A 27,365-nucleotide genomic window follows, 5' to 3' on the forward strand; every position below is an offset into this window, starting at 1 on the left:
GAATACAGGATTCTTGGTTTGAGGCCCTTTTGTTTCATTGCATTAAGTATATCATGCTATTCTCTTTTGGCCTGTAGGGTTTCTGTTGAGAAGTCTCATGATAGCCTGATGGGTTTTCCTTTGTAGGTGACCTTTTTTTCTCTCTGGGTGCCTTTAATACTTTTTCCTTGTCTTTGATCTTTGCCATTTTAATTATTATGTGTCTTGGTGTTGCCCTCCTTGGATCCCTTGTCATGGGAGTTCTGTGTACCTCTGTGGTCTGAGAGGACATTTCCTCCTCTAGTTTGGGGAAGTTTTCAGCAATTATTTCTCCAAAGACACTTTCTATCCCTTTTTCTCTCTCTTCTTCTTCTGGTACCCCTATAATGAAGATATTGTTCCATTTTGATTGGTCACACAGTTCTCTTAAAATTCTTTCATTCCTGGAGATCCTTTTATCTCTCTCTGCATCAGCTTCTCTGCATTCCTGTTCTCTGTTTTCTAGTCCATTAATGGTCTCTTGCATCTCATCCATTCTGCTCTGAAGTCCTTCCAGAGCTTGTTTTATTTCTGTATTCTCCCTCCTTAATTCTTGCATATTTCTCTGCAAGTCCATCAGCATGGTTATGACTTTTGTTTTGAAGTCTTTTTCAGGAAGACTGGTTAAATCTATCTCCCCAGGTTCCTTCTCAGGGCAAGATGTAGAAGATGTTGAAGCTGTCTGGGTTAGTCTTGTCTGGATCAAATTTTTTTGCCTTTTCATGTTGTTAGTAGCAGTGGAGTGCTATTGACTTGTCTGTCAGCTGAGAGAGTCAAGACTCTTTCCACTTGGCTCCTGGCCTTCCTTTACTGGGACAACTGTGTCCCCTAGTGGCTTGTGTTGGGCAATTGCGTGTAGATTGGGTCTCTGTATCTTGCCCAGCCAGTATGGAGGAAGCTCCCTTGCTGTCGGCGTGGCCAGCCTCAGGCTGCTGCTCTGCTATGGTGGGGCCCCGGAGGGGTAATGGATCGGGGGCTGTTTGGGTGTTTACCTCTGTGATGGGTCTCAGAGCTGTTGCCTGGGGGGTTAGTGTGCCCAGAGTTCCTTGGAATTTCCAGGTGCTGGACTGTGACCCGGGATGCTTCTGTCCAGCCGTGGTGTCCCTGTCCCTTTAAGACTTTCAAAAAGCACTCGCTTTTCTTTGTCACAGGGGTGCCGGCTTTGGGACCCGCTCACAGGTCTTACTGTCCTGCTTCCCTAGTTTCCAGCCCTCCACGCATGCACTGTGTCTGCGCTCTGGTGTGGATGGGTAGGGCTGGGTGTTCAGCAGTCCTGGGTTCCCTCTCCCTCCCTGCTCCGATTCCTCTCCTCCTGCCGGGAGCTGGGGTGAGGGGCCTCGGGTCTGCCGGGCTGAGGCTGGTATCTTACCCCTTTCACCAGGTGCTGGGTTCTCGCAGGTGTGGATGTGGTCTGGCTGTTGTCCTGTGTCTTCTGGTCTCTCTTTTAGGGATAGTTGTATTTGTTGTATTTTCAAAAATATATATGTTTTTGGGAGGAGATTCCCACTGTCCTACTCATGCTGCCATCTTGGCTCCACCCTCCTCTTCAATTTCTTTAATCAATGTTTTATAGCTTTCAGAGTACAGGTCTTTTACCTCCTTGGTTAAATTTATTCCTAGGCATTTTATTCTTTTTGATGTAATTGTAAATGGGATTGAGTTTTTAATTTCTCTATCAGTTCATTGATTTTACATAGAAATGGAAAGGATTTCTGTATATTATTTTGTATCCTGTGACTTTACTGAATTCATTTATTAATTCTAGTAATTTTTCTGTAGAGTCTTTAGGGTTTTCTATATATACTATTATGTCATTTGCAAATAGTGATGCAGCCCCATATTTTTAAATAACATCTTTATTTGCCAAGCACTCCCACATTTATATTTTTAGCCCAAACTTTTTCTTTGAACTATAGATTTTTATACTCAACTGTCCACTCATTATCTTAAAACAGTATCTAAAATTAGCATTTCAAACTTCATATATCCAAACTCCTTCTCTTTCCCCTCCCTAGAGTCCAGAAGAGAGCTTGGCTTATAATAGATGCTTAACAAATATTTGCTGAATGAATGAACACAGTTATTTTTTGGACGAAAGTTTTATCTTTCTATAGGAAATTTTCTCACTTATGAATTAGGCTACAACCTGCTAAATTGTGTTTGTTTCCTTTGCTAGTTTATGAAATTTAATTAATAAGAACAGGATCCTCTTTGCTTCTAACAACATTGCTTTATATGGAACCTATGGTTAATTTTAGAATTTAAACCTTATAGAAAAATAATTTTTTTTGAAAATTGTGTCTCCTGTATTTGTGTTTTATAGTTTTCTCTTTATTGTTTGCCTGGATATGTTCACATAGGGAGTTCTAAACCTATCAATAAACTTCTGCTTCATGTACATTTCCCTGTCAAATTGTTGGAGTAAAGCTTTTTATTGACTTTAAGTCCTGTAATGGATGGAGCAACTTGATTTAAAGACACTGGGTCAAATTGGACATTCACCTATATTTCCAGCATTAGAAATTTTGGGAAAATATGTGACAAACATTATCAGATATGACTTGATTAAAAGCAGTTTACACTGTCAATGCCCTTTTTGTCTTTGAACCTAGGGAATTCAATAGCTTTTAGCCTTCTGTACTTTGTGTGTTTGGGTATGAAGTTTTGGCGGGTGGGAGGTAGTTCTAGCAGGATAATGGCATGTGTTTTACATCTTTACCCTTGAGAAATGATTGCTTCTAAAGTCCAGGGACATAGTCCTGGCAGACACTTCTTTACAGAGGCAAAGAAGTTTCAGGCAGCCTCTGAAAAACTCTGAATTCAGAAATGGGAAAAAGACCAGGAGGTGTGAAAGATTCAGAAGGAAACCAAGTGAAACTTTCTCCAGATCTTCAGTAGCCCATCTGTCTCTCATTCTCCTCTACCATGTATCATTAAGTAAATGGTTATTCCAAAACCTCTCTCTAAGGTACTGGACTTCTGAGAAATATTATAGTGCCCCAAAATTAGAATAAGGAAAATTTCACAGTGGAACATCATAGAACACAAAAACAAAAACCTCACGTCTTCTATATATATTGACAGAGTCTCAGATTGGGCCAAAGTTGTGTCTTCCATTGGAATCAGACAAATTATTTATAACAGGAGCATCCTGAGGAGTGGCCCCCAGGTAGTCTGTGTGTCCAAGGACCTGAGTCATAGCAGGTCTAGAAGGAGCAACATGTAATGTGTTTAAACCAATGACCTCAAACTTCATCAAACACCACGATCACCTAGAAGGCTTGTTAAAATTGAGATTGTCAGGTCCCACTCCCAGAATTTCTGATTCAATAGGTCTCATTCAGTAGGTCTGGATTCCAATAATTTGTATATTTAACTATTTTCCAGGCAATAATGATGCCATTAATCCAAAGGAACTATGGCTTTATGCACTGCAAGAGAGGAGTGTCTGAAGGTGGTGTTTATCATCCTGCCCTCAGCCCTGCCGGCCTCATGGACTTCCACGTGGCCCAGGGAGAGACTCAAAGTGAATGAGGCATCTCTGAGGCTCTGGAGCATGCGTTTGGCTTTGGAACCCCTCTAATTGAATGTAACAGGAGGAGGGGGAAGTTACTGTCCTCCACATTACCACTGACAATCAGAAGCTCTGCACCTTGAGTGTTCAAAGCTCTACAGCACTAGGGAGAGCACCTGGTGAAAATGATGAAACAGGCAGTGCCTAGTGGAGATACATACGTCACCTGAATCACAGTGATTTTGTTGATGATGGTGTGGTGGTGTTTAACTCCTTTTGATCAGAATTTTACCTGAGGCTTTCTGCTGGTGGCATTTTAGTATTAAATTATAATTTAACTACAATACACAAAATTAGTGCTATGATTTTTATTTAAAGAATGAGATAGGGTGGCGGAGCCAAGATGGCGGCGTAAATAGGACAGTGGGAATCTCCTCCCAAAAACAAAATAGATAAGCCTCTAGCCAGACTTATTAAGAGAAAAAGAGAATCAACACACATCAAAAGAATCAGAAATGAGAAAGGAAACATCATGACGGACCCAACAGAAATACAAAGAATTATTAGACTACTATGAAAACCTATATGCTAAGAAGCTGGGAAACCTAGAAGAAATGGACCACTTCCTAGAAAAATACAACCTTCCAAGACTCAGCAAAAAAGAAACACAAAATCTAAACAAATTGCCAGCAATGAAATTGAAGTGGTAATAAAAAAACTACCCAAGAAGAAAACCCCTGGGCCAGATGGATTTACCTCAGAATTTTATCAGACATACAAAGATGTAATAGCCATTCTCCTTAAAGTTTTTCAAAAAATAGAAGAGGAAGGAATACTCCCAAACTCATTCTATGAAGCCAACTTCACCCTAATACCAAAACCAGGCAAAGACCCCACCAATAAAGAAAACTACAGACCAATATCCCTAATGAACGTACATGCAAAAATACTCAATAAAATATTAGCAAACCGAATTCAAAAATATACCAAAAGGATCATACAACACGACCAAGTGGAATTCATCCCAGGGATGCAAGGATGGTACAACATTCGAAAATCCATCAACATCATCCACCACATCAACAAAAAGAAAGACAAAAACCACATGGTCATCTCCATAGATGCTGAAAAAGCATTTGACAAAATTCAACATCCATTCATGATAAAAACTCTCAGCAAAATGGGTATAGAAAGCAAGTTCCTCAACATAATAAAGGCCATAAATGATAAACCCACAGTCAACATCATACTGAACAGTGAGAAGCTGAAAGCTTTTACTCTGAGATTGGGAACAAGACAGGGATGCCCACTCTCCCCACTGTTATTTAACATAGTACTGGAGGTCCTAGCCACGGTAATCAGACAAAACAAAAAAATACAAGGAATCCAGATTGGTAAACAAGAAGTTAAACTGTCACTATTTGCTGATGACATGATATTGTACATAAAAAACCCTAAAGACTCCACTCCAAAACTACTAGAACTGATATCAGAATACAGCAAAGTTGTAGGATACAAAATTAACACACAGAAATCTGTGGCTTTCCTATACACTAACAATAAACTAATAGAAAGAGAAATCAGGAAGACAATTCCATTCACAATAGCATCAAAAAGAATAAAATACCTAGGAATAAACCTAACCAAAGAAGTGAAAAACCTATACCCTGAAAACTAAGACACTCTTAGGAAAATTTAAAGAGGACACTAACAAATGGAAACTCATCCCATGCTCTTGGCTAGGAAGAATTAATATCATCAAAATGGCCATCTTGCCCAAAGCAATATACGGATTTGATGCAATCCCTATCAAATTACCAACAACATTCTTCAATGAACTGGAACAAATAGTTCAAAAATTCATATGGAAACACCAAAGACCCTGAATAGCCAAAGCAGTCCTGAGGAAGAAGAATAAAGTGGCAGGGATCTCACTCCCCAACTTCAAGCTCTATTACAAAGCCATAGTAATCAAGACAATTTGGTACTGGCACAAGAACAGAGCCACAGACCAGTGGAACAGATTAGAGATGCCAGACATTAACCCAAACATATATGGTCAATTAATATTCGATAAAGAAGCCATAACCATACAATGGGGAAATGACAATCTCTTTAACAGATGGTGCTGGCAGAACTGGACAGCTACATGTAAGAAAATGCAACTGGATCACTGTCTAAACCCATACACAAAAGTAAATTCAAAATGGAACAAAGACCTGAATTTAAGTCATGAAACCATAAAACTCTTAGAAAAAAACATAGGCAAAAATCTCTTGGATGTGAACATTAGTGAATTCTTCATGAACATATCTCCCTGGACAAGGAAAACAAAAGCAAAAATGAACAAGTGGGACTATATCAAGCTGAAAAGCTTCTGTACAGCAAAGGGCACCATCAACAGAACAAAAAGGTACCCTACAGTATGGGAGAATATATTCATAAATGACAGATCCGATATAGGCTTGACATCCAAAATATATAAAGAGCTCACGCACCTCAACAACCAAAAAGCAAATAATACAATTAAAAAAATGGGCAGAGGAGCTGAACAGATGGTTCTCCAAAGAAGAAATTCAGATGGCCAACAGACACATGTAAAGATGCTCCACATTGCTTGTCATCAGAGAAATGCACATTAAAACCACAATGAGATATCACCTCATACCAGTAAGGATGGCCACCATCCAAAAGACAAACAACAACAAATGTTGGCGAGGTTGCAGAGAAAGGGGAACCCTCCTACACTGCTGGTGGGAATGTAAATTAGTTCAACCATTGTGGAAAGCAATATGGAGGTTCCTCAAAATGCTCAAAATAGACTTACCATTTGACCCAGGAATTCCACTTCTAGGAATTTACCCCAAGAATGCAGCACTGCAGTTTGAAAAAGACAGATGCACCCCTATGTTTATCACTGCACTATTTACAATAGCCAAGAAATGGAAGCAACCTAAGTGTCCATCAGTAGATGAATGGATAAAGAAGATGTTGTACATATACACAATGGAATATTACTCAGCCATAAGAAAAAAACAGATCCTACCATTTGCAACAGCGTGGATGGAGCTAGAGGGTATTATGCTCAGTGAAATAAGCCAGGCAGAGTAAGACAAGTACCAAATGATTTCATTCATATGTGGAGTATAAGAACAAAAGAAAACTGAAGGAACAAAACAGCAGCAGAAGCACAGAACCCAAGAATGGACTAATAGTTACCAAAGGGAAAGGGACTGGGGAGGACGGGTGGGAAGGGAGGGACAAGGGCAGGAAGAAAGAAAGGGGGCATTACGATTAGCATGTATAGTGTGGGGGGGGTGCCACGGGGAGGGCTGTGCAACAGAGAGAAGACAAGTAGTGATTTGACAGCATCTTACTATGTTGATGGACAGTGAGTGTGAACGGGTATGTGGGGGTAGACTGGGTGAAGGGGGGAGCCTAGTAAACATAATGTCCTTCATGTAATTGTAGATTAATGATACCAAAATAAAACTAATATAAAAAAAGAAGAATGAGATAGACAGCAAACAAAAAGAAATAATTTGCTTCAAACCACACAGGTTGGTGGGAGGATTAAGAATAAGAGAGAGAATGCTCCCTAACCCTTTGCGTGGACCACATTAGTTACTATTAGACAGTCTTTTTAAATGCTGTCCATTTGGAAGTTGTTCCACATGAAGATCAATTCTGATTGTTACTGAATTCTAGTAACACAGGAATACAATGTGTTTGGCTAATTGTGAAACATCTTAATCCACTGTGTTTTGACAAACCTGGAGTTACTTTAAAAGCAGTTAAAGGCACAAAACTCCACAACAAGCCTGTGGGGGAAGGAATTCCATTTTTTAGGTAAGGGAGTTATGAAGGAGAAGCAGATAAACAAAAGCTGCTCTAAATTTTGCAATGAGGATGAAATCATTTTTCCCACTGTCTTTAAAGATGGATACAGTTTTCCTCCACAGCACAGATACATACCCGGAAAAGTGAGACTGAGTCACAGGCTGAAAACAAGTTTCCCCTACTAAGTGCAGGAGCAAGAGGTTTAAGGTCCCTCCAAAGCTGAATTATCTCTGGATTTATATGGCACAAAGCAGCTAAAAGAGGTATATAGGATATGAATCTTCATAGGATCTTCAGAAAGTGCTTTGTTTAGAAGCCATAGTCCTACATTTTTTATAATGTATAGGCTCTAATGCTATTAGATTACAAAAATACTAAAATTGGTGAATGCTTTGAAAATATTGATGTATGTAGCATTAAACATTTCATTTATAGTCACAGAGAAGCTGTGGCTTTTCTGACATAACCAATACAACAGAATTTTGGGTGATAGAAGAACTTTATGCATATTTACAAATTTGGAAACTAAGAAAGCTCCAGCAAAACTCATATTGTGTGAATGCACTGAGGGAAAAATATATTTAAAGAGGGCTCAGTTCATAGGATGAACTGACAAGAAATATTTCCTGGAGAATGGGACACTTCTGTCATTTTTTCAACTCCTAAAGTCTTGTGCAATTAACAGTTCACCTTGCCCTACAGATGGTTTTCAAAGTAAAAATCCATATGGCATTTTTGTTATTCTTACCACACATGCACGTATCTCCTCCACAGAGGTTGCTCTGAAGCGACGGGTCTAAAATTGAGTTGTCCTTTAGAAATAGGTGGGGTGATTTTTTAAAAATCCTGATACCCAGGCTACATCCCAGACAATTCAGAGTATTAAGGATGAAACTTTGGGCTCAGTTACTGATTTTATTTTTATCTTTAAAATGTTTACAGCTTTATCGAGGTATAATTGATATACAAAGAACTATACATATTTCATATGTACAATTTGATGACTTTAGACACATGCAAATTCTGGAATACCATCACCACAATCAAAGTAATAACCATATGCACCACCTTCCGGAATTTCCTTGTGTCCCTTTGGTTGTTTGTTTTGTTTTGTTTTTGTGATAAGAACACTTAACATGGGATGTGTCCTCTTACCAAATTTTGAATGAACAATATCATAAGAACTTACTCTTCCAGCATAACTGAAACTTTATGCCCATAGAATAACATCACCCTATTTCCCCCACTATCCAGCCTCTGCAACCACTGTTATAGTCTTTGCTTCAGTGAGTTTGACTGTTTTGAATATCTCTTAATTGGAATCAGGCAGTATTCATCCTACTGTGACTAAATAGTAAAATAAACTTAGGATAAAGTGCTTCAGGTTAATTCAGGTTGTCACAAGTAACAGGATTTACTTCTTTTTTAAGGCTGAATAATTATATGTATATAATATACCATATTTTCTTTAGCCATTCATCTGATGGACATTTGGGTTGTTTTCAGTTCTTGGCAATGAACATGAGAGTCCAGATTTCTCTTTGAGATCCTGATTTCAATTTTGGGGGGAATATACCCAAAAGTATATATTGCGATTGCTGGATCATATAGCAGTTCTATTTTTATTCTTTGGAGGAATCTTCATTCTATTTTTAATAGTTGCTATGTCATTTTACATTCCCACCAACAGTATTCTAATTTCTCTACAGCCTTTCCAAAACTTATCTTTAGTTTTTTTTTAATAGTCATCCTACCATCTAAAAGGAAATTAAGAAAACAGTTCCATTTGCAGTAGCATCAAGGATAAAATACTTAGAAATAATTTTTTTTATAAAAATAGAAAAACAATCCTAAAATTCATTTGGAACCATGAAATAACCAGAAGAGCTAAAACAATCTTGAGAAAAAAGTAAAAGTGGAAGGAATCACATACTCTGGTTCCAAAATATATTATAAATCTGCAGTAATTAAAATGGTATGGTATTGACATAAAGATAAACACAGGCCAGTAGAACAGAATAGAGAGCCAGGGAATAAACCCAAGTATGCACAGTTAGCTGATTTTTGACAAAGAAGAGAGAGACATAGTCTCTTCAACAAATGGTATTAGGAAAACTGTATATACACATGCAAAAGAATGAATAAATTCTTATGTCTGGATACATCTCAACTAATTCACCTTTTAATTGCAAGCTACTGTTTTATTGTATCACTTTTTAATTTCTTGGGTTTTACATTTCACTGAGAAGGCAAAGAAGATGTATTCTAATATTGTTTCATAGTATAATATTTTAAAACTATGGTTTACATTTGCATCCTGAATTCAGTGGTTTCCTGCTTACAGAATTCTAACCTTCATGTCTGATTACTTCTGTTTTCTCTTCCTTGAATGATTAAAGTCCATACAGATTTGGCGCTTATCACAGATAGCTTCAATAACTTTCACTTTGTCTCTTTCATCAATTAGTAATTGTTAGAACTCTCCTCTCATTTTTTAAGCCATTAATTAAATATTCGGTGTCTATCTGATAATTGTTTTCCTGAACCCATTTACTGAATTCATTCTCTAGTCTGCCTATATAGCTATGAATTAATTCCTACATACTTAGAAGTAATGTGTAGTTTGTCCCGTGTCCAAAACAGTGCCCACCATCTACAGATTTACAAGTTTCATGCATACAGTGGTCTTTTTGCTCTGAGCCTTTCAATTACCATCCTTATGTTCCAAGGTACCACACACCACCACGTTCACTGCCATGCCAGCGACATTAGATATGCAGAATTGTTGTCCCAGAATTGAGACAGAAAAAGACTCTGCTTCATAAGGGTACTATTGTAGTTGTTTGGGCAACAGCAAATCAAATATGCCTGTGGTGAAATTACAAAGGATAGAAGAGCAAGGAGTCAATGTTCCATTCCCCTTGAACAGCTCAGTATGAACACAGCTCTGCTTCACCACAGACTGCTGGCTGCTCAGCTCAAGCTCACAACATGCAGGGATGGGGCTTAGAGCAGCAGGCACGTAGCATGGGGAATGGTGTGGCAGAGGCCACGGTGTGCTGCTGGAAAGGGAAGCAGCTAGAAAGTGCAGGATCCTCAGCAGGTGCCTGACAGGTCAGACCATCCAGCATCCACTAGGATCAGACTTGCTTATGAACTCACAGGAGATACTTCCAGAAATAACTAATGGGTTGTAATTTTACAAAACCAGATTACATCAGGGTTGGAGGCATTTAAAGTTACCACCATCAGTGACTCCATTGGTCTCCACCGGCTGGTCAAAGAAGGTGAAGCTCAATGACAGTAAATAAATAAATGAAGAGAACAAGCTTCTAGGTGTCCCTATTTGGTAGGCCTAATTTTTTAAAATTGTTTTAAGAGGGCCCTCTTCTAATTCATCTTGAGTAATATGAGCAGTGACCAAAAAAAATGTCTAGTCATGTAAGGAGACTAAAAAACAACACTGATGTTAGTGAAAGGTGAACCATTTCCAAGGATACATAAAGCCTATGCTCAAGGCATTGGAACTGGTATAACAGCAGCTAAAAATGCCACACCTTGGTTGTGGGGCACAATGGAGAGCGTGCAGTGATTTCCCTGAGTCCAGGAATTCAACGGGCAGTTATGAAAGTGGCCTGCATTGGATGAGGATAGTTGAAGGTCTAGAGTTTCAGCAATTTTGTAGGTGGTATCTCAGAGTAAAGACTTTTCTGTATTATTTTAAGTAATTGTACCCACACTTCGGTTGTAGCATCTTCCCCCCCAGCTACTATGAAAGGTGAGGAAACAGGATTTCTGATGTTCACATTGTTACGGCATTTAATTAGCGATATAGAAATATTACCCTAGACATGAATGGACAGGAAAGAATTAATCCTTCCTGCAGTTCAGATGTTTGGTTAAAAGAGTGAATGTATCATTTAAAATAGATGGAGAAATAAACTAGATACCTAGGTCAGATAAAGAGGAAATAAATATGGTTATGAAATAGGTATGCGTTTTATGGAAATAATCAAATCATCTCAGGAGCAGGAAGTCACATTCAAACATCTCCCTGCATCCAGGCCTGATAACAAACCAGCAAGCAAAGGATAAAGAAATCCTGCAGATAGGAAAACGGCAGTCAACAATGAACCAGGGGAAACGTGCCTCCAGGGTATTTTCTTGTGTGAGACAGTGGTAGGACCTGCAGACTGTTCCCTGCCTGGGAATTGTTGCAGAGATGCTGAGCCCAAGATACTTTGGAGAAGAAGGGTGATGCCTATCCAGCTCACGTGGCCTCTTCATAATCACCCATGAGCTCGAGTCCTTGGGAACAATTGTGCAGAACAGGTTAATTGCCACAGTGCTGGGCGGAGAGTGGGTGTAGGTCAAATGGCTGTCAGCTGTGGGTGTGATTCTCACCAGCCTGGACTTCTGCCATTGATGCTGTACAATTTTTGCTCCTGTTTCAACCCTATGTATTTGGTGCTTATCAATGATGTGGGAACTTACTAAAACTCTTACTTGATGGTTAACCAGTTAGTTTACTGCCTCTTACTGTGTCAGTCTCTTCTTTCACCCATCTTCTCTTTTCTGGCTCAGGTAAAGAATTTTGAGGTTGATTCCCTGGCCATTGCTGGCTTTTCTGTTGATTTCTTGTGTGTGAATCATCCCTTTAGCTATTAGGAATCACATCGTAGTTCAGTTCATCATTACAGGGTATTTCTCTACGAACAGGACTGTGATTGAACGACTGAAGATATTCCAGCCGGTTTTGCTATGTATCAACAAATGACTGCAATGGCCACTCTTTCCTTCCATTCCTGGCCTTCACTGTCTCGCACTTGGCCTCACTCTCCCAATGCTTGTAGTAAATGCCACCCCACAATGCTGGCCACTGCACCTCCGGCATGAGAGCTCAGTCCCCTGCCCTGATGTCTCACACCATCTTCCTCAGCTTCTTCCCCTCTTGCTTCCTGACCCTCCTCATCTCTGTTATAAGCATCCCATTTGATGAGAAGTCCTGGTTCTGTGCCTGGGAAGCTGTCATCTGTGCTAGAGTCTATATTGTTCCACTTCACTAATGTTGAGTGGCCCTACATTGATTAGGGCTTTAAAGGTAAGGTGCTGGGCCTAGAGGCTGACTGAGCACAGGGGCACGACCCCTGGGCACGTGGGACTTTGCAGTGACACAACTAATACCAGTAAGCAGCAGTACTCTGCACAGTACCCTGTGTGATAGTTCATCAAGTTTATCTTTCCAAAAAGACATTGATTTCAAATATCAAATCAAAAAATATTAATTTCACCTATCTTTTCTATTGTTTTTCTGGTCTCTGTTTCATTTCTTTCCACTCTGACCTTCCTTATTTCCTTTCTTCTGCTTCCTTTGGGCTTAGCATATTCTTCTTTTCCTAGTTCCTTGAGATATAAAATTAGGCTGTTTTTTTGAGATCTTTCGTATGTCTTAACATATTAATGTATTACTACAAACTTTCCTCTGTGGACTGTTATTACAGTGTCCCATAGGTTTTGGTATATTTTCCATTTTCATTTGTTTTGAGATTTTTAAATATCTCTTTTGATTTTTTCTTTGACCCATTGGTTGGTCAGGCTTGTGCTGTTTAGTGTTCACAAGCTTGTAAATTTTCCAAGTGTCCTCTTGTAGCAGGTTTCTAATTTCATACCATTGTGATAAGAAAAGATACCTGGTATGATTTCAACCTTATTCAATTTGCTAACACTTGGTTTGTGGTATATCATATGATCTATCCTGGAGGATGTTCGCTGTGCACTTGAGAAGACTGTATATTCTGCTGCTATTGAATGGAATGTTCTACATGTTAGGTTCATTGGATCAAAATTATCGTTCAAGTCCAACATTTCCTTATAAATTTTCTCTCTGAAAATTTTCTGTCCATTGTTAAAAGTAAAGTGTTGAAGCACCTTTTATTATTGTTTTGTGTATTTCTCCCTTCAGATCTACTGTATTTGCTTACTATATTTAAGGGCTCCAAAGTTGGGTATGCATATGTTATATCTTCTTGTTGAGTCAATGCCTTTATCATCATATAATAAACTTTATTGTCTTTTCTTACTATTTGTCTCTTATTACTCTACTTCCCTTTTATGTTTTTAATATCATAATTTGCCCCTTTTTATATAGTGTATTCATTAACAAATGATAGGAGCTATCATTGTTTTTAATACTCTTGTCTTTTAACCTTTTATGTGGTTAACACACCATCAATTACAGAATTAGACTTTTCTGCAACTGACTATATATTTACCTTTACCAGTGTGTTACATGTTTTCATATGTTTTCATGGTGCTAATTAACATCCTTTCTTTTTTTGCTTAAAGAACTCCTTTTATCATTTCCCGTAAGGCAGGTCTAGTGGCAATGAACTCAGCTTTTGTTTGGGGAAGTCTTTATGACCTTCATTTCTGAAGAATAACTTTCTGGATAGAGTATACTTGGCTAGCAACCTTTTCTTTTCCAGCACTTGAATGTATCTTCTCACTCTCTTGAGGCCTGCAACGTCACTGCTGAGATATCTGCTGATAGCCTGGTGGGGGATCCTTTGCAGGTTACAATCGTTACTCTATTTCTGCTTTCAAGATTTGCTCATTAATTTTTGAGAGTTTCATTGTAATGTATATGGAAAAGATAATTTTGAATTGAAATAATGGAGTGACCCATGAGTTTTAGGAACTGAATATCAAAATCTCTCTCCAGATTTGGGAAGTTCTTGGCCATTATTTCTTTAAATAAGTTCTCTGCCCAATTCTCCCTTTTTTCTCCTTCAGTTCAAATGATATTTGTTCTTTTGATGATGTCTCAAACATCACTTGGAATTTCTTCACTCTTTCATTTTTTTTTCCTTTTATCCCCCTCCGCAACCACTTCCTGGGTTACTTCAATGTTCCTGTCCTCAAACTCACGAGTTCTGTCTTCTAATCTTTTGTTGATGCTCTCTATTGCACTTTCTCATTTCATTCATTGAATTCTTTAGCCCCAGAATTTCTGTTTGGTTCTCTATCTCTTTGTTAATTTTCTCATCTTGTTTTGTATCAGTTCCTGATTTCACTGATTTATCTTTTGTGGGTTATTTATATCTCACTAAGTTTCCTCAAAATAGCTATTTTGAATTCCTTATTGGATGAATCACAATCTTGTAACTGGATTTTGTTATTGGAGGATTATTGTCATCTTTTGGTGATGTTATGTTTCCCTGACTTTTCATGTTCTTTGGAAGTTTGCATTGCTGTTTTCACATTTGAAGCAGCTGTCACCTCCTTCAGTCTTTACTAGTTGCCTATAAGTAATTGATACTTTCCTTAGTCCTGATGTATATTCTGATGCTTTCTCAGGCTTTATAAGGATAAGGCTTTATGCTTTTTGCTCTTTCTCATGGCAGAATTCTGAAGCTTGTGTGTCTTCTCTTGCTTTAATAATGCATCAGGCCAGCTGCTGGAAACTTCCGTTTTGTTTTCTAGAAGGCAGTGCTACAGCTCAGGAGTGTGGTATCTCCCTGCGTGTGCTCCCTGTTACGTGCACCAACACTCTTGGAACCAAGCACAAAGAGCCAGCCATGGAGTTAAGGGTTGTGTGGGTTTAGAACACAGGGTATCGGGTGTACCTGTGGGCCAGTTGTGGGGATCATCAGGTGAAGTTTTCCCAGCAGGCTTCCTGAGAGTAACCACATCCTGATACTGTCCTTTTGTTTTCTTTGTAGAACATTATGTTTACTAGGCTCCCCACTTCACCAAGTCCCCCCCACATACCCCTTCACAGTCACTGTTCATCAGTGTAGTAAGATGCTGAAACATCACTACTTGTCTTCTCTGTGTTGTACAGCCCTCCCCGTGCCCCACACAAACTATACATGCTAATCGTAATGCCCACTTTCTTTTTCCCCGCTCTTGTCCCTCCCTTCCCACCCATCCTCCCCAGTCCCTTTCCCTTTGGTAACTGTTAGTCCATTCTTGGGTTCTGTGATTCTGCTGCTGTTTTGTTCCTTCAGTTTTCCTTTGTTCTTATACTCCACATATGAGTGAAATCATTTGGTACTTGTCTTTCTCTGCCTGGCTTATTTCACTGAGAATAATACCCTCTAGCTCCACCCATGTTGTTGCAAATGGTAGGATCTGTTTTCTTCTTATGGCTGAGTAATATTCCATTGTGTATATGTACCACATCTTCTTTATCCATTCATCTACTGATGGACACTTAGGTTGCTTCCAATTCTTGGCTATTGTAAATAGTGCTGCGATAAACATAGGGGTGCATCTGTCTTTTTCAAACTGGAGTGCTGCATTCTTAGGGTAAATTCCTAGAAGTGGAATTCCTGGTCAAATGGTATTTCTATTTTGAGCATTTTGAGGAACCTCCATACTGCTTTCCACAATGGTTGAACTAATTTACATTCCCACCAGCAGTGTAGGAGGGTTCCCCTTTCTTCACAACCTTGCCAACATTTATTGTTGATTGTCTTTTCAATGATGGCGATCCTTACTGGTGTGAGGTGTTATCTCATTGTGGTTTTAATTTGCATTTCTCTGATGACAAGCGATGTGGAGCATCCTTTCATGCATCTGTTAGCCATCTGAATTTCTTCTTCAGAGAACTGTCTTTTCAGCTCCTCTGCTCATTTTTTAATTGGACTATTTGCTTTTTGTTTGTTGAGGTATGTGAGCTCTTTATATATTTTGGATGTCAACCCTTTATTGGATCTGCCATTTATGAATATATTCTCCCATACTGTAGGATACCTTTTTGTTCTATTGATGGTGTCCTTTGCTGTACAGAAGGTTTTTAGCTTGATATAGTCCCACTTGTTCATTTTTGCTTTTGTTTCCCTTGCCCAGGGAGATGTGTTCATGAAAAGTCACTCATGTTTATGTCCATGAGATTTTTGCCTATGTTTTTTTCTAAGAGTTTTATGGTTTCATGACTTACATTCAAGTCTTTGACCCATTTCGAATTTACTTTTGTGTATGGGGTTAGACAGTGATCCAGTTTCATTCTCTTACATGTAGCTGTCCAGTTTTGCCAGCACCATCTGTTGAAGAGACTGTCATTTCCCCACTGTATGTCCGTGGCTCCTTTATCAAATATTAACTGGCCATATATGTTTGGGTTAATGTCTGGAGTCTCTATTCTGTTCCACTGGTCTGTGGCTCTGTTCTTGTGCCAGTACCAAATTGTCTTGATTACTGTGGCTTTGTAGTAGAGCTTGAAGTTGGGGAGTGAGACGCCCCCCCCACTTTATTCTTCCTTCTCAGGATTGCATTGGCTATTCAGGGTCTACACCCAAGAAATACAGTTACTGTTAAGTGGTGATGATGACTGTGGGATAGATGATAAGTAACAACACTGAATTCTGGAATTTGGAATTGCCACAGAATCTCATTTACTCCATAACTATTTACTGTTAACCTACTATACACTATTTGAAATAACATAGATGGAATGGCAGCCTTAGCCACCTGTGTTCCTCCTGGGAATGAAGGCTCTTCTCCAAGAGATTTTTGCATATGAGTCCTGTTACCCATGGTGAGACTTCTAACATCAGCCTTGACCATTTCCTGTTTTAAGAGAACTAGGCAGAGACAGGCTAGGCATGTTCCTCAATGAGGCAAGGCCTGAGAGGAGTTGAGCAGTTAAGTGTCTCTCCCTTTCCAAGGAGTGATGAAGTACAGGAATCCTCTCAGGGTCTTGAAGAACAGGAAGCAGCCTGCATTTGGTCTCCTTCCCCAGTGGAGGCCAGATCACCATAGTGCCAGGCAAGTAGACTTTAATTTATTTCTCCCAGGCCCACAACTCCATGGTCTTATAAGAGCAAGAGGAAGGGAAAGGAGGTAGTAGAGGGAGCAAATCACTGAATCCCCACTTTCTTCCCTGCTGGCCTCCAACCTCTACATCAGCCCTGAGATGGGGAGGAGATGAAGATTATAATTAGATGTGAGACTGGTGTTTTCATTTACATTTCTCAAAACCTGAAAATTAGATGAGCCTTAGAAGCCTGTAGGCTGTCTAATGCCACCAAGAGGTGAGAAAGGATGATTTCTGAAATATGTCTGAAGGCAGAGGTTGGAGAAAAACTTGTTTCTTCTGAGCTTGGCCTATTCAAATAAATTTGTTACATGGGACATACAAGTCAGTAAGCTGGGGAAACTCTCTACATTTTCTCTGAGGTTGCTTGTCAGGTATGATGTATTACATTCCCCTTATTAAAAAAACAAAAACAAAACAAAACAAAACAAAAAACCCTAAGATAAATTCCTTTCTCAGAAGGAGCTAAAGCAAAGGTCAGGCTCTGCTCTACCACTGATGATCCTTGGTTTTCTTGTCACCACAATCGTCACAAGTCCTTCTACCCAAATCCAGATAGAGTAGCCTTAGATTTGTGGCTTAGTCACAGTAACTTTCTATACCTAGGAACTCATGACAATGAGTTCTGCTTTCGTTCCCATTCTGGTATTGTGTTTATATTTTGTTAATGGTGTTATTATTCTTGTATTAATGGTCCTTATTGTTCTTATATTTCTGTTGTAAATTATGGCAAGTTCTTTCCAAAATTGGTATTGCTAAAGATAAAGAGCAAGAACATATAAAGAAGGATTCCAAGGATAATGGCATGGGTAGTGTAGCAATAAAGCAATCATGATATAACTGCAATTACAAACCAATTTTTTAAAATTATCCAGATTTACTTTTATTCCAGAAACACATATTAAAGAAAAAAGTTTCAGAAACTATTTTGTATAAAGCCTACAGGAATATGTACTTATAACCAGTACAAAATAACTTATTCCCATAACTACTTATAATTTCAAAATGCTTCCTAATAGGAAGAGGAAAAAATGCATCTTCTTTGGACTGTCTAAAAGAGCTTTAAACAGAATCCTTGAGACTCATTCACTACCTATTAGCCATGTCCCAAAACAACATTTCTTTAGTATTATTTGTTCTATTTTTAGCAAAACTTACAAAATTGATCTTAGGTGTCAACAGATTTTTTTGCCAGTTTAGTGGCAAGGATATAGTTATGTAACCTATAAAGCAGCACCAAGTTTCTTCAACTATATATATATATAACTAATATACAACTAATATGTAATTATATAACTAAATTTTTTAGATAAGATATATGAAACATGGCACGTTACATTGGTTCAATAAGAGATCAATTCCTTACCGTAATTTTTTTCTCTAAATTTGAACCTAAATGATATATTTTAAAGATATTTTTCTTAAAATATTTCCTAAGTAAGTAAATGAAATACAGCCAAGATACAGTGAAAATAACTAAAAATAATCACTTGTGTTTGCAGAGGGAAAGAGATCTCAAAATTTAAGTTTTAAATTAGAAGAAAGGTAAGTTTCACAAGTCTTCATTCTTAAAGTCTAAAGATAGAGTGTGTAGGTAGATATTTCTAGAGAATATTGACAGATTAGTGTTGTCAGTGCCTGATGGTTTGAATGGGGCCCACTTCAAGAACTTATAAGATTGTCTTCTGAAGGGTAATACAAGAAATCAACTCTCCTCCTTACTTCTGCTCGAAATGTAATAACCTAAGAATTAACTACAAAATGGTTGGGTAAAACATCCTCTAACGGAACCTCAGGATTTAGGTCTAGACAGAATCCAGATTGTAACATATTACTTGGGAAGAGAAGTAAAACAGGTCTCAAAATAAATGTCTACAAATTTGAACTTCATTATGTTCATCCAGGTCTGCCCCTGGTAGGGTTGTATCTGGTCAGTCAATCCTGTTGAAAAGTCCTTCAGGCTGAGATTTGTCTCAGGGTCTTAGAAATGCCTCCAGTTTTTGCTCTGCTTTGCTCTGCTTTGCTCACTCACTCATCATTAGGATTTGGCATTACGTGTCCCCGTTGCCACCATCCTCAGAGCATCCCCTGGGAAGCAGATGGGAGACTTCAAAGACCTGTTCACTTGGAGACTCTGATGTTATTGCCATGTTTTTGTCACTTGGTATATATTGGTGTCTGCAGGGTTCATTTCTGTCATATTCATACTCAGTCCCAGTTTTTTTCACCCAGGCTTAAGATCGATCAGACAGCTTGTATATAGGAAGAAATTAAATGACATCTTGATCAATTAATTAGCATTTATACCCAGCTCAATCCCGCTTGTCTCTGTCCGTCTCAGCAGCGTGAGTCAGTTTCTCAACCTGACCACCCCAGACAACTGACAGGAATGGGTCTCTGGGTGCACAAAGCTAAGGAACAGAACCAGAACCTATGATGTGGAAACCTCATGGAGATGTTATATGAGAATAATCTTGCCAGTAGTTAGGATTATTACTCTCATTGTCTATGTCACTGTTCTTAGCTGCAGACAATGAAAATAATTCTAGATGCTTTGAGGACAGAGACTTACTATGAGTTTTTGGGCAGCATACAGTTTTGGGGAGGGCTAGGAAACTCTGTAAATTGGAGTTTAATACTAGCTCCAATATTAATGGAAAATGGAAATAATACTAACAGTGCTATTTGAGATAATGCAATAAACCTAGACATTAATAATAAAAAATGTTTAAAAGAGCCCTTTCACATAAAAATTTAAAAAAGCATGTTAATAAAATAATTCTTGGATCTAGAAAAAACACAAGTCAAGATTTCAAATTTTATTGACAATAGCAAGTATGAAAATATGACATACAACATCTGTAAAATATAACTAAACATCTGTAAAATATAACTAAAGGTCCAGCGCTGCTCCCTCCCGCTCCCCAGCATGGGCTTAATCATCTCCAGTTTCAGTGTTAAACACCTGCAGAAATACAAATACAAAATTAAAATTAACTAATTAAGCAACCTATTCAAAAAGCTATACAAAGAAGAAAAGAGGGAATTACTAAAGATAAAGGCAAAGATTAATCGATTTGAAAACAGAAAGAGTTAAACTAATAAAATCCAAAAGTGATAGTGAAAATTTAACACAATAGGCAAGTCACTAGCTAATTAATCCAGAAGCAGGGGAAAAGCAAAGTTATGCAAAATTCTAAATGACAAAAGAGATATAACAATTAAAACAAAACTTTTTTAAAAAAATTATGAGACTACTTTACAAAACCCTAAGCAAATCAATTTTAAATAGAGAGGAAATCAATTTTTTTTTAGAATAACACAAGAGGGGCTTCCAGTTTTCTGTTCTATATTTAAGGAGCATGAAAGTCACCACTGCATCCTAACAACAAGTGAAAAGCTGAACAGATTGAACCCTAGCAAATATTCCCTAAGCCAGATGATAGAGGTTAACCTCATCAGTGTTATATCATGTTAATAACATGCGCCCTTGGTATGATGTAATGAGAATGACACTGTGCCTCAGTGGTCTTCTTCCTAAAAACCAGTCTAACCAGAAGAAAAACACCAGGTAAACCTAAATTGGGGAACATTCAACAATATATCTGGCCAATACTCCTCAAAAGTGTCCAGTTTATCAAACCACTGGAGGCTAAAACAGCATGGTAACTAAATGCAGTGTGATATCTTTGGTAAGATCCTGGAACAGAAAAGGGACCAAAGGGAAAACTAATAAGATCTGAATAAACATCAGAGGTTAGTTATTAGCAATGTATTGTTAGATCCTTAGTTGTGACCAATGTACTATATATACAAATCCTATGGATCCTAATTAACAAACAAGAAAAATGGGTATTAGCTCCCCTCATTCTATCTTTGTAACTCTTGTGTAAATCTAAAACTATTTTAAAATCAGTTTATTTTTAAAGAACAATTACCTTCCCTGTCTAATACTTCCCACATTTGGGTCATTTGTCTCTTGAGAGTGATTTTATTTTTCTTATTTGTTTCATAATTTTTGTTTGAATGACAGATATCTCATGTAGAATAGTAAAGGTTGAGGTAAATGACATTTGTATCTAGAATCAGGATGCCATCCTCTGTCAGGCTGTAGGTGTGGGGGCTGACATCTGTTCCTACCTTGTTCTACCTTAGGTGATTCATTCCACACACCCCTTCTCTCCTTGGAGGAGGTTGTCCCTCCGTGAGTGTCAGATTGTTCAGTTGTCTTGTGTCCTGAGGTCTCTAATGGGCTCAAGAAAAGTCATGATTTGTCATTTATCCAGCTCTTATTAATAGAAGGAAGCTTGTTCTTTCCAACTTCCTACATCCTAGGAGTGAGCATAACTCCAGGGGGTTTTTTCTCCTTAACTCTGTATATACTATATATAATCAGACATGTATGTGGGAGGAATGAAATGGAGAAAAGTGATTAGAATAATAATATTTCAAAACAAGACATTCTGAATGTTTGAAAAATCGCAGAATCTGAACATTGGAGGGAGTATATTAGAAGCCATATATCGTAGATAAAATCTTTACCCCATGTCCTGTGTTGTTAAAATTAAAATTTCACTCTTTATATTCCTTCCAGAGGAGACTGTCTAGTTAAAAACTGTTATGTCTTCTGCATATCCCCACCAATGAAAAAATAACAATTGCACTTTTATTTCAGCTGAAATGAAAAGCATAGAAATAATTGTTTTTCTTTCATTATTGTTGCTCCAGGAGAAGGGGGCTCCGCACTCCAGGCAACTTCTCTATGAATTTGATGAAACAAAATAAAGACAAGGACAAGTTGGGGGCTTAAAAGGACTTCGTAACACATTTATTCTCACTGCAATACCCAGCCGTGTACAAGCAGCTGGGTCCAGCGCTGCTCCATTCCATTCCCCATGGGCTTAATCGTCTCCTAGCACCAGGGCTCCAGAGCTTTCCTCTGCTAGCCACCGTTATCTCCTAGTTCTCCCTCCAGGCTTCCCTGTCCACTCTCCAAGCTGTCTGCACCCATGCTTTCACTGCTCTCTGCCTGCTCTCCCAGCTCTCTACTTCCCACCCCTAGCATTGAGAAGAATTCCGTGGGCAGGCCTCTGTGGTAACTGAGGGATACCCCAACCAATTATGTCCCAGGCACTGAGGAGAGGACAGACGGTGTTTCCTCTCCACCCCTCCCCTAGGCCGGTGCCCCCATGACTGACCAGCCACTCTGTCCCCAGTAAACATCCCATATATGTGCCAACAGGCTCTTATATATATACAATGGGAGATACTGAGACCAGGCAGAAATCCTGGTCAGAAATTTCCATTTTCTCCACAAGTATACAAATAAAAAATTATAATATTAAGAATGTTTTCAAACTGTATACCCCATTCCTGATTCTCATTAAAAACACCATAGGTAGTCTTCCCTGTCCTCAGTTAGAAAATCATTCACTGTTCCAACCAACCACCAAACAAGTAATTTGTTCTTTATATGTGCCTATAGAGAGAAGTATATTATACAAGAGATTCTTTACTCCAACACTACACAAATTTAGTAGTCACAGGATGAGGATATATAAAATGGGCATAGTAGGGGAGGCCGGGCCTATCCTTTTTTTTGCAAGGAGGTTAAAAGATGGATAGTTATAAAACAGAAATGCCCCACCTAACAACTCAATACATCTAAGCCAAAGGTGATAAGCACCAAAGAGCTAAAGAGCTAAAGTGATGTGACAGATTCTGATCAGGCATCTCTAGTTTCTTACCAGAAACAGACATCCATGTGAAGAAGAAATCGGGAGCATCTAAGTGTGATGCCTGAAGAACACAGCCTATCTTCTTTTTCTGTAATTCTTAAGTGCTGAAGCCTATAATAATTACCACTGGCTAGTAATTTGTAACCTTGTAACAGTGTTCGGTAAACTTTTCTTATCGTAAGAATCATCTGTCTTCTTATTAAAAATACACTTTCCTGGGAACCATTTCAGATTAACAAATCTCCAGGAGAGTGTCTTCAGAACGTTCACTTTTATATCAAGCCTATGGGATGCGTTAGATCAGAATTATTGGGGAAACACAGCCTTAGAACATTGTTCGTTTCACAATTTCTTGCCCTGAAGAGCATTTCTGTATTCCTAGCTAATCATTTCTGAAGATCAAGGTCTGATAAGCCTGATCCTTAACAATAAAGTATTAAATACAAGGAGCTGCTGTGTGCTTGTTAAACTATAATTTCCTTTCTGAAGGTATAAATGGAAGAAACTCAATATTGAATTCACTTTATATTAAATTTTAGAAGCTGGTAGCAAACTAAGCAAAATATTTTACTTATTTTTACATGAATAATTTCCTTTAGAAATATTCAAGGACAAGAGGTAACCTTTTTAAATGAATTATTCTAATGCATATAAAATTATATGAGCAGGAACAAATAAAAATTTTTTCATGAACACATGACCAACATAAACTAAAATCATTACTTCAAACTTCTTAAGAATATATCTCAAACTGAACCTATTTGAGGGAGCCTCTTTGTGAACTGTCCAGGGTGCTATACTTTGACTCAAATGTATTACATTTACAGAAAAGGGAGAGTTCCTAATGAGGAGAACTTTGTGTTTTGTAGGAAATACAAAAGGCATTGAGTTGGTTTTAATTTGGGGGGAAAGGGACATAATACTGCAGAGAGATCTTTGAATCTGCCTACAAACTACCTCTTGAGATTTTATTGTTGACCCTTACGCAGTATTTCTTAATGTCTGGCTCAAGGTTATCTGAGTCAGAATTATTTGAACTAAAAGTTTAAAATGATCATTCGTAGGCCTCCACGGACTTACTGAATTCATGTTTCAAGGGGTGGAACCCAGGAAGCTACATTTTTAGAGTATTCCAAATCATTTAGACGAACACTGAAGTTGAAAAGTGAATGCCCTAAAGCAGGTGTCAGCAAATCTTTTCTGGAAAAAGCCAAATACTAAATATTTTATTTTATTTTTAAGCCACTTTTTTGAGGTATGATTGGCAAGTAAAAACCTATACATATTTAATGTATACAATAGGATGAGTTTTAAGGTAAGTATACACCCATGAAACCACCATCAGCAAGGCCATAAGCCTGTCTATGACCTGTCAAAGTTTCCTCCAACTGCCTTTGTCATTACAGTCATTGTTTCTGTGTGATAAGGACACATAAGATCTATCCTCTGAGCAAATTTTAAGTATACAGTACATTATTTATAGCTTTAGGTACTGCTGTGTAGTAGATTACCAGAAATTCTTTATCTTGCATAACTGAAACTTTGTACCCTTTGACCATCACCTTCTCCATGTCCCTCTCCCCCTGAGTCCTGGCAAACATTTTTATGGTCTCTGCTTCTGTGAATTTAGTTATTTTATGTTCCAAATATGAATAAGATCATATGATATTTGTCTCTCTGTGTCTGGCTTATTTCACTTAGCATAATGCCCTCCAGGTCCATCTGTGTTGTCACAAATGGCAGAATTCCTTCCTTTTTAAGGCTGAGTAATATTCCATTGTATGTATATGCCACATTTTCCTTATCCATTCATCTGTTGATGAGCACTTAGGTTGTTTCTATATCTTGGCTATTTTGAATAATGCTATAATGAACAGAGGAGTGTGGATATTTCTTTGAGATTCTGTGTTCATTTCCTTTGGTTATATACCCAGAAATGGAATTGCTGGATCATATGGTAGTTCTATTTTTTAATTGTTTTTTGAGGAGATAATGTAGTTTTAAAATGCATGTAGCTAGAGGGATAAACAAAACTCTGCTTTTATTCAGAATGTTTTGTGTTATTATCTTTAAAAAACTTAATAACTCTAATTGCATTTTTCAGAAACTCTACTCATAATTAAGTGTTTCTTTTACTTTTAGCTTATTTAGAGAGTGACTATGACTTTTGAAGTTCTGGGAACAAATTAAAATATTCCTCATTGAAATCTCTACCAGTAGCCTTTTGGCTTAATGTCTTTTGACCTTATTCTTTCAACATTATTAAGTAAGAGACAGATAAATGTACTTTTATGTTTATAAAATTTACTTTATACCAAATTTCTATAACTTTCTAGACCCAAATATCAGAACCTTAGCATCAGCTTCATTTTTATTTCATACCGAAGAATTACTGAATCCCAGAGGAATAAAGTTCTTTTTGAAGGTAAACGCCAAAGACATTCCTAAATACCACCCGAACATCATACCTTCACTTCCTGTCTTCACTATTCCTATCCCCTAATCTCTGTATCCAACATATGTGCACCCACACACCCCACGCATTCACACTGACACATGCTACACCTCACACTACACATCCTCTCTTTTTCCACAGACACAGTGTTGCCTGGACTTTGCCTACTCACTATTCAAATGTTTGCGCAGGAAGAAGTGTGAATGATGGTAACAGAGAAATAGGGAAAATATTTAAAGGAATGGAGAAAGTGTGGTTTTGGGGGTAGCAATGGAATGAAGTAATTGCAAGAGAAAGGAAGCTGTATATAAGTCTCTGCCGTCATGATCTTGAAAGAATCTGGTGACATGGGTGTGTTGATACAGAATTTGAGAGCCAGGAGAGATCTTTGAGTTCTTTGGTACGAATTCCTTAATTAGCAGATAAAGAAAAAAAATAGGAATAGAAAGTAGGTGACTTGTTTCAGGAATTTAAGTCATTGGTGAGGAAACTAGAATTAGAAACAATATCTTCCAGTTTTCAATCAAGATGCTATTTTTTCTATTTTATATCCTTAACAGGGGGCCCTCATCCTAACCCATGTAGGACAAGACTGATCTTTCCAGACCCTCTTCCAGGATCATTATCATTATCATCGCACTGATCATGGCAGTGTCTTTGACATTGCCAGGGTTATAGGGACCCAGCTCTATTCACATTGTACAAGGGAAAGAACTATGATCAGCTTATGCTAATCAACCTGGATTTATTGGATGAATGTATAAGGAAGTAAATTAAATAGTAAGCAGCATTAACTATCCCATAACCAGGCCTCACAGAGCACTGGGATGTTAGCACAAGGCAATTCTAGTGACCCAATTTTTTTTTCTACTCAGCAGCAGACATTTCTGTTCCCTGCTCCAGTGTTCTGATGTGATCTTTATTCAGCTAATCTCTAAATTTAATGCTCTTGTTTTTACTAATAGGTTTCTTTCCCTTTCTGTGTATGTAACTAATGCCAACTCTCTTAGAAAAATGGCAGTCACCCTTTGAGTCACATGCTTACCCCCACTTCAAACAGGCATGGCCAGGGTGGTGGCACAAATGTGGTATCAGATTACCTAACACTTCCTCAGTGGAAGTCACAGGCATAGCAGCACTACAGTTTCTAACATGGTCCTTATAACGGCCAGCACTTCATGTGGCCTGGTCCGTGAAGGAACACATTGAAAAAAGTCAACATACATAATGAATGAATATATAATATATGTGAATGGTATGCATGAGGCAGAGAGATTTCTGGCTGCAATTGAATGGACACAGAGTCACTAAATGATGACAAAGGAGGTGTGAAGGTGTGGGGTATCATCTTGTGCAGACGAAGAGGAAGGGAGAGGAAACAGCAAAAACAAGATTTTCTAAGCTGGAAAGCAGATGTTTGGTAACAGGTTCAGTGTCACTGGGAAAGTGAGCTCCCAAACTAGGATGCCAAGAGGCAAACCCATGTACACCATGCAACCCATAAAAGAAACAAAGGCACCAGGCACCTCCAGAACTTGGGGTGGAAGTAAAGTAAGAACAAGAGATTTTGCTGAAGTTTGCTGAAAAGAGCAAAGGAATCCACAGTTCTTCTGTCTGCCCTGACAAAACTGGATGATTAATTCTCTAGAGAGGGCTGAACGGACAGTACCTGGACCCAGGGCCCCTGCCCACTGGGAAGGGGCACCACACTGAAAAGAGCCTTCTGTCAGGACCCGGGAGGCAGAACCCCAGCAGCCAGGTTCATGCCTTCCAGGCAGGAGATTAGGAATGCTTCCCTGGGGAATCTGACTATTAGGGTTCCCCAGTCAAACATCAACCCAGATCCCCCAACAGTGAGCCCCACATTCCACACACACACCCCACCCTGTCCTCAGAGCCTCCCATGAGCCTTTTAGTAACATATCCAGATATTTGAAGAATCTTCAGATATTTGAGGAAAGTTTTAATAGGAAAGACAGA

General features: G+C 38.4%; 2 protein-coding genes across 4 annotated transcripts in view; both read left to right on the forward strand.

Annotated features, from left to right (window-relative positions):
- The window catches only part of SLC13A1 (solute carrier family 13 member 1), a 214,807-nt gene that overhangs the window by 165,073 nt on the left and 22,369 nt on the right, over nucleotides 1-27,365 (forward strand). Inside the window, exon 16 of one of the 3 annotated variants that reach the window (XM_037023453.2) lies at nucleotides 21,921-23,393. The exons of 1 other annotated variant lie outside the window; for it this stretch is intronic. The gene's annotated coding sequence lies outside the window, so the exon portion shown is untranslated. Of the gene's footprint in view, nucleotides 1-3,405; nucleotides 6,760-21,920; nucleotides 23,394-27,365 lie in introns of those variants that run through there. One more of the 3 variants, XM_073238504.1, reaches the window with a different exon arrangement.
- TAS2R16 (taste 2 receptor member 16) lies at nucleotides 11,489-12,726 on the forward strand. Its single transcript, XM_073239992.1, is given in 5 exon segments — nucleotides 11,489-11,647; nucleotides 11,649-11,741; nucleotides 11,898-12,146; nucleotides 12,238-12,421; nucleotides 12,424-12,726. Coding segments are annotated over 5 exon segments (612 nt in total). The 5' UTR covers nucleotides 11,489-11,629; the 3' UTR covers nucleotides 12,492-12,726.

This window comes from Manis javanica, chromosome 6, assembly GCF_040802235.1.
Source record: "Manis javanica isolate MJ-LG chromosome 6, MJ_LKY, whole genome shotgun sequence".
NCBI lineage: Eukaryota > Metazoa > Chordata > Mammalia > Pholidota > Manidae > Manis > Manis javanica.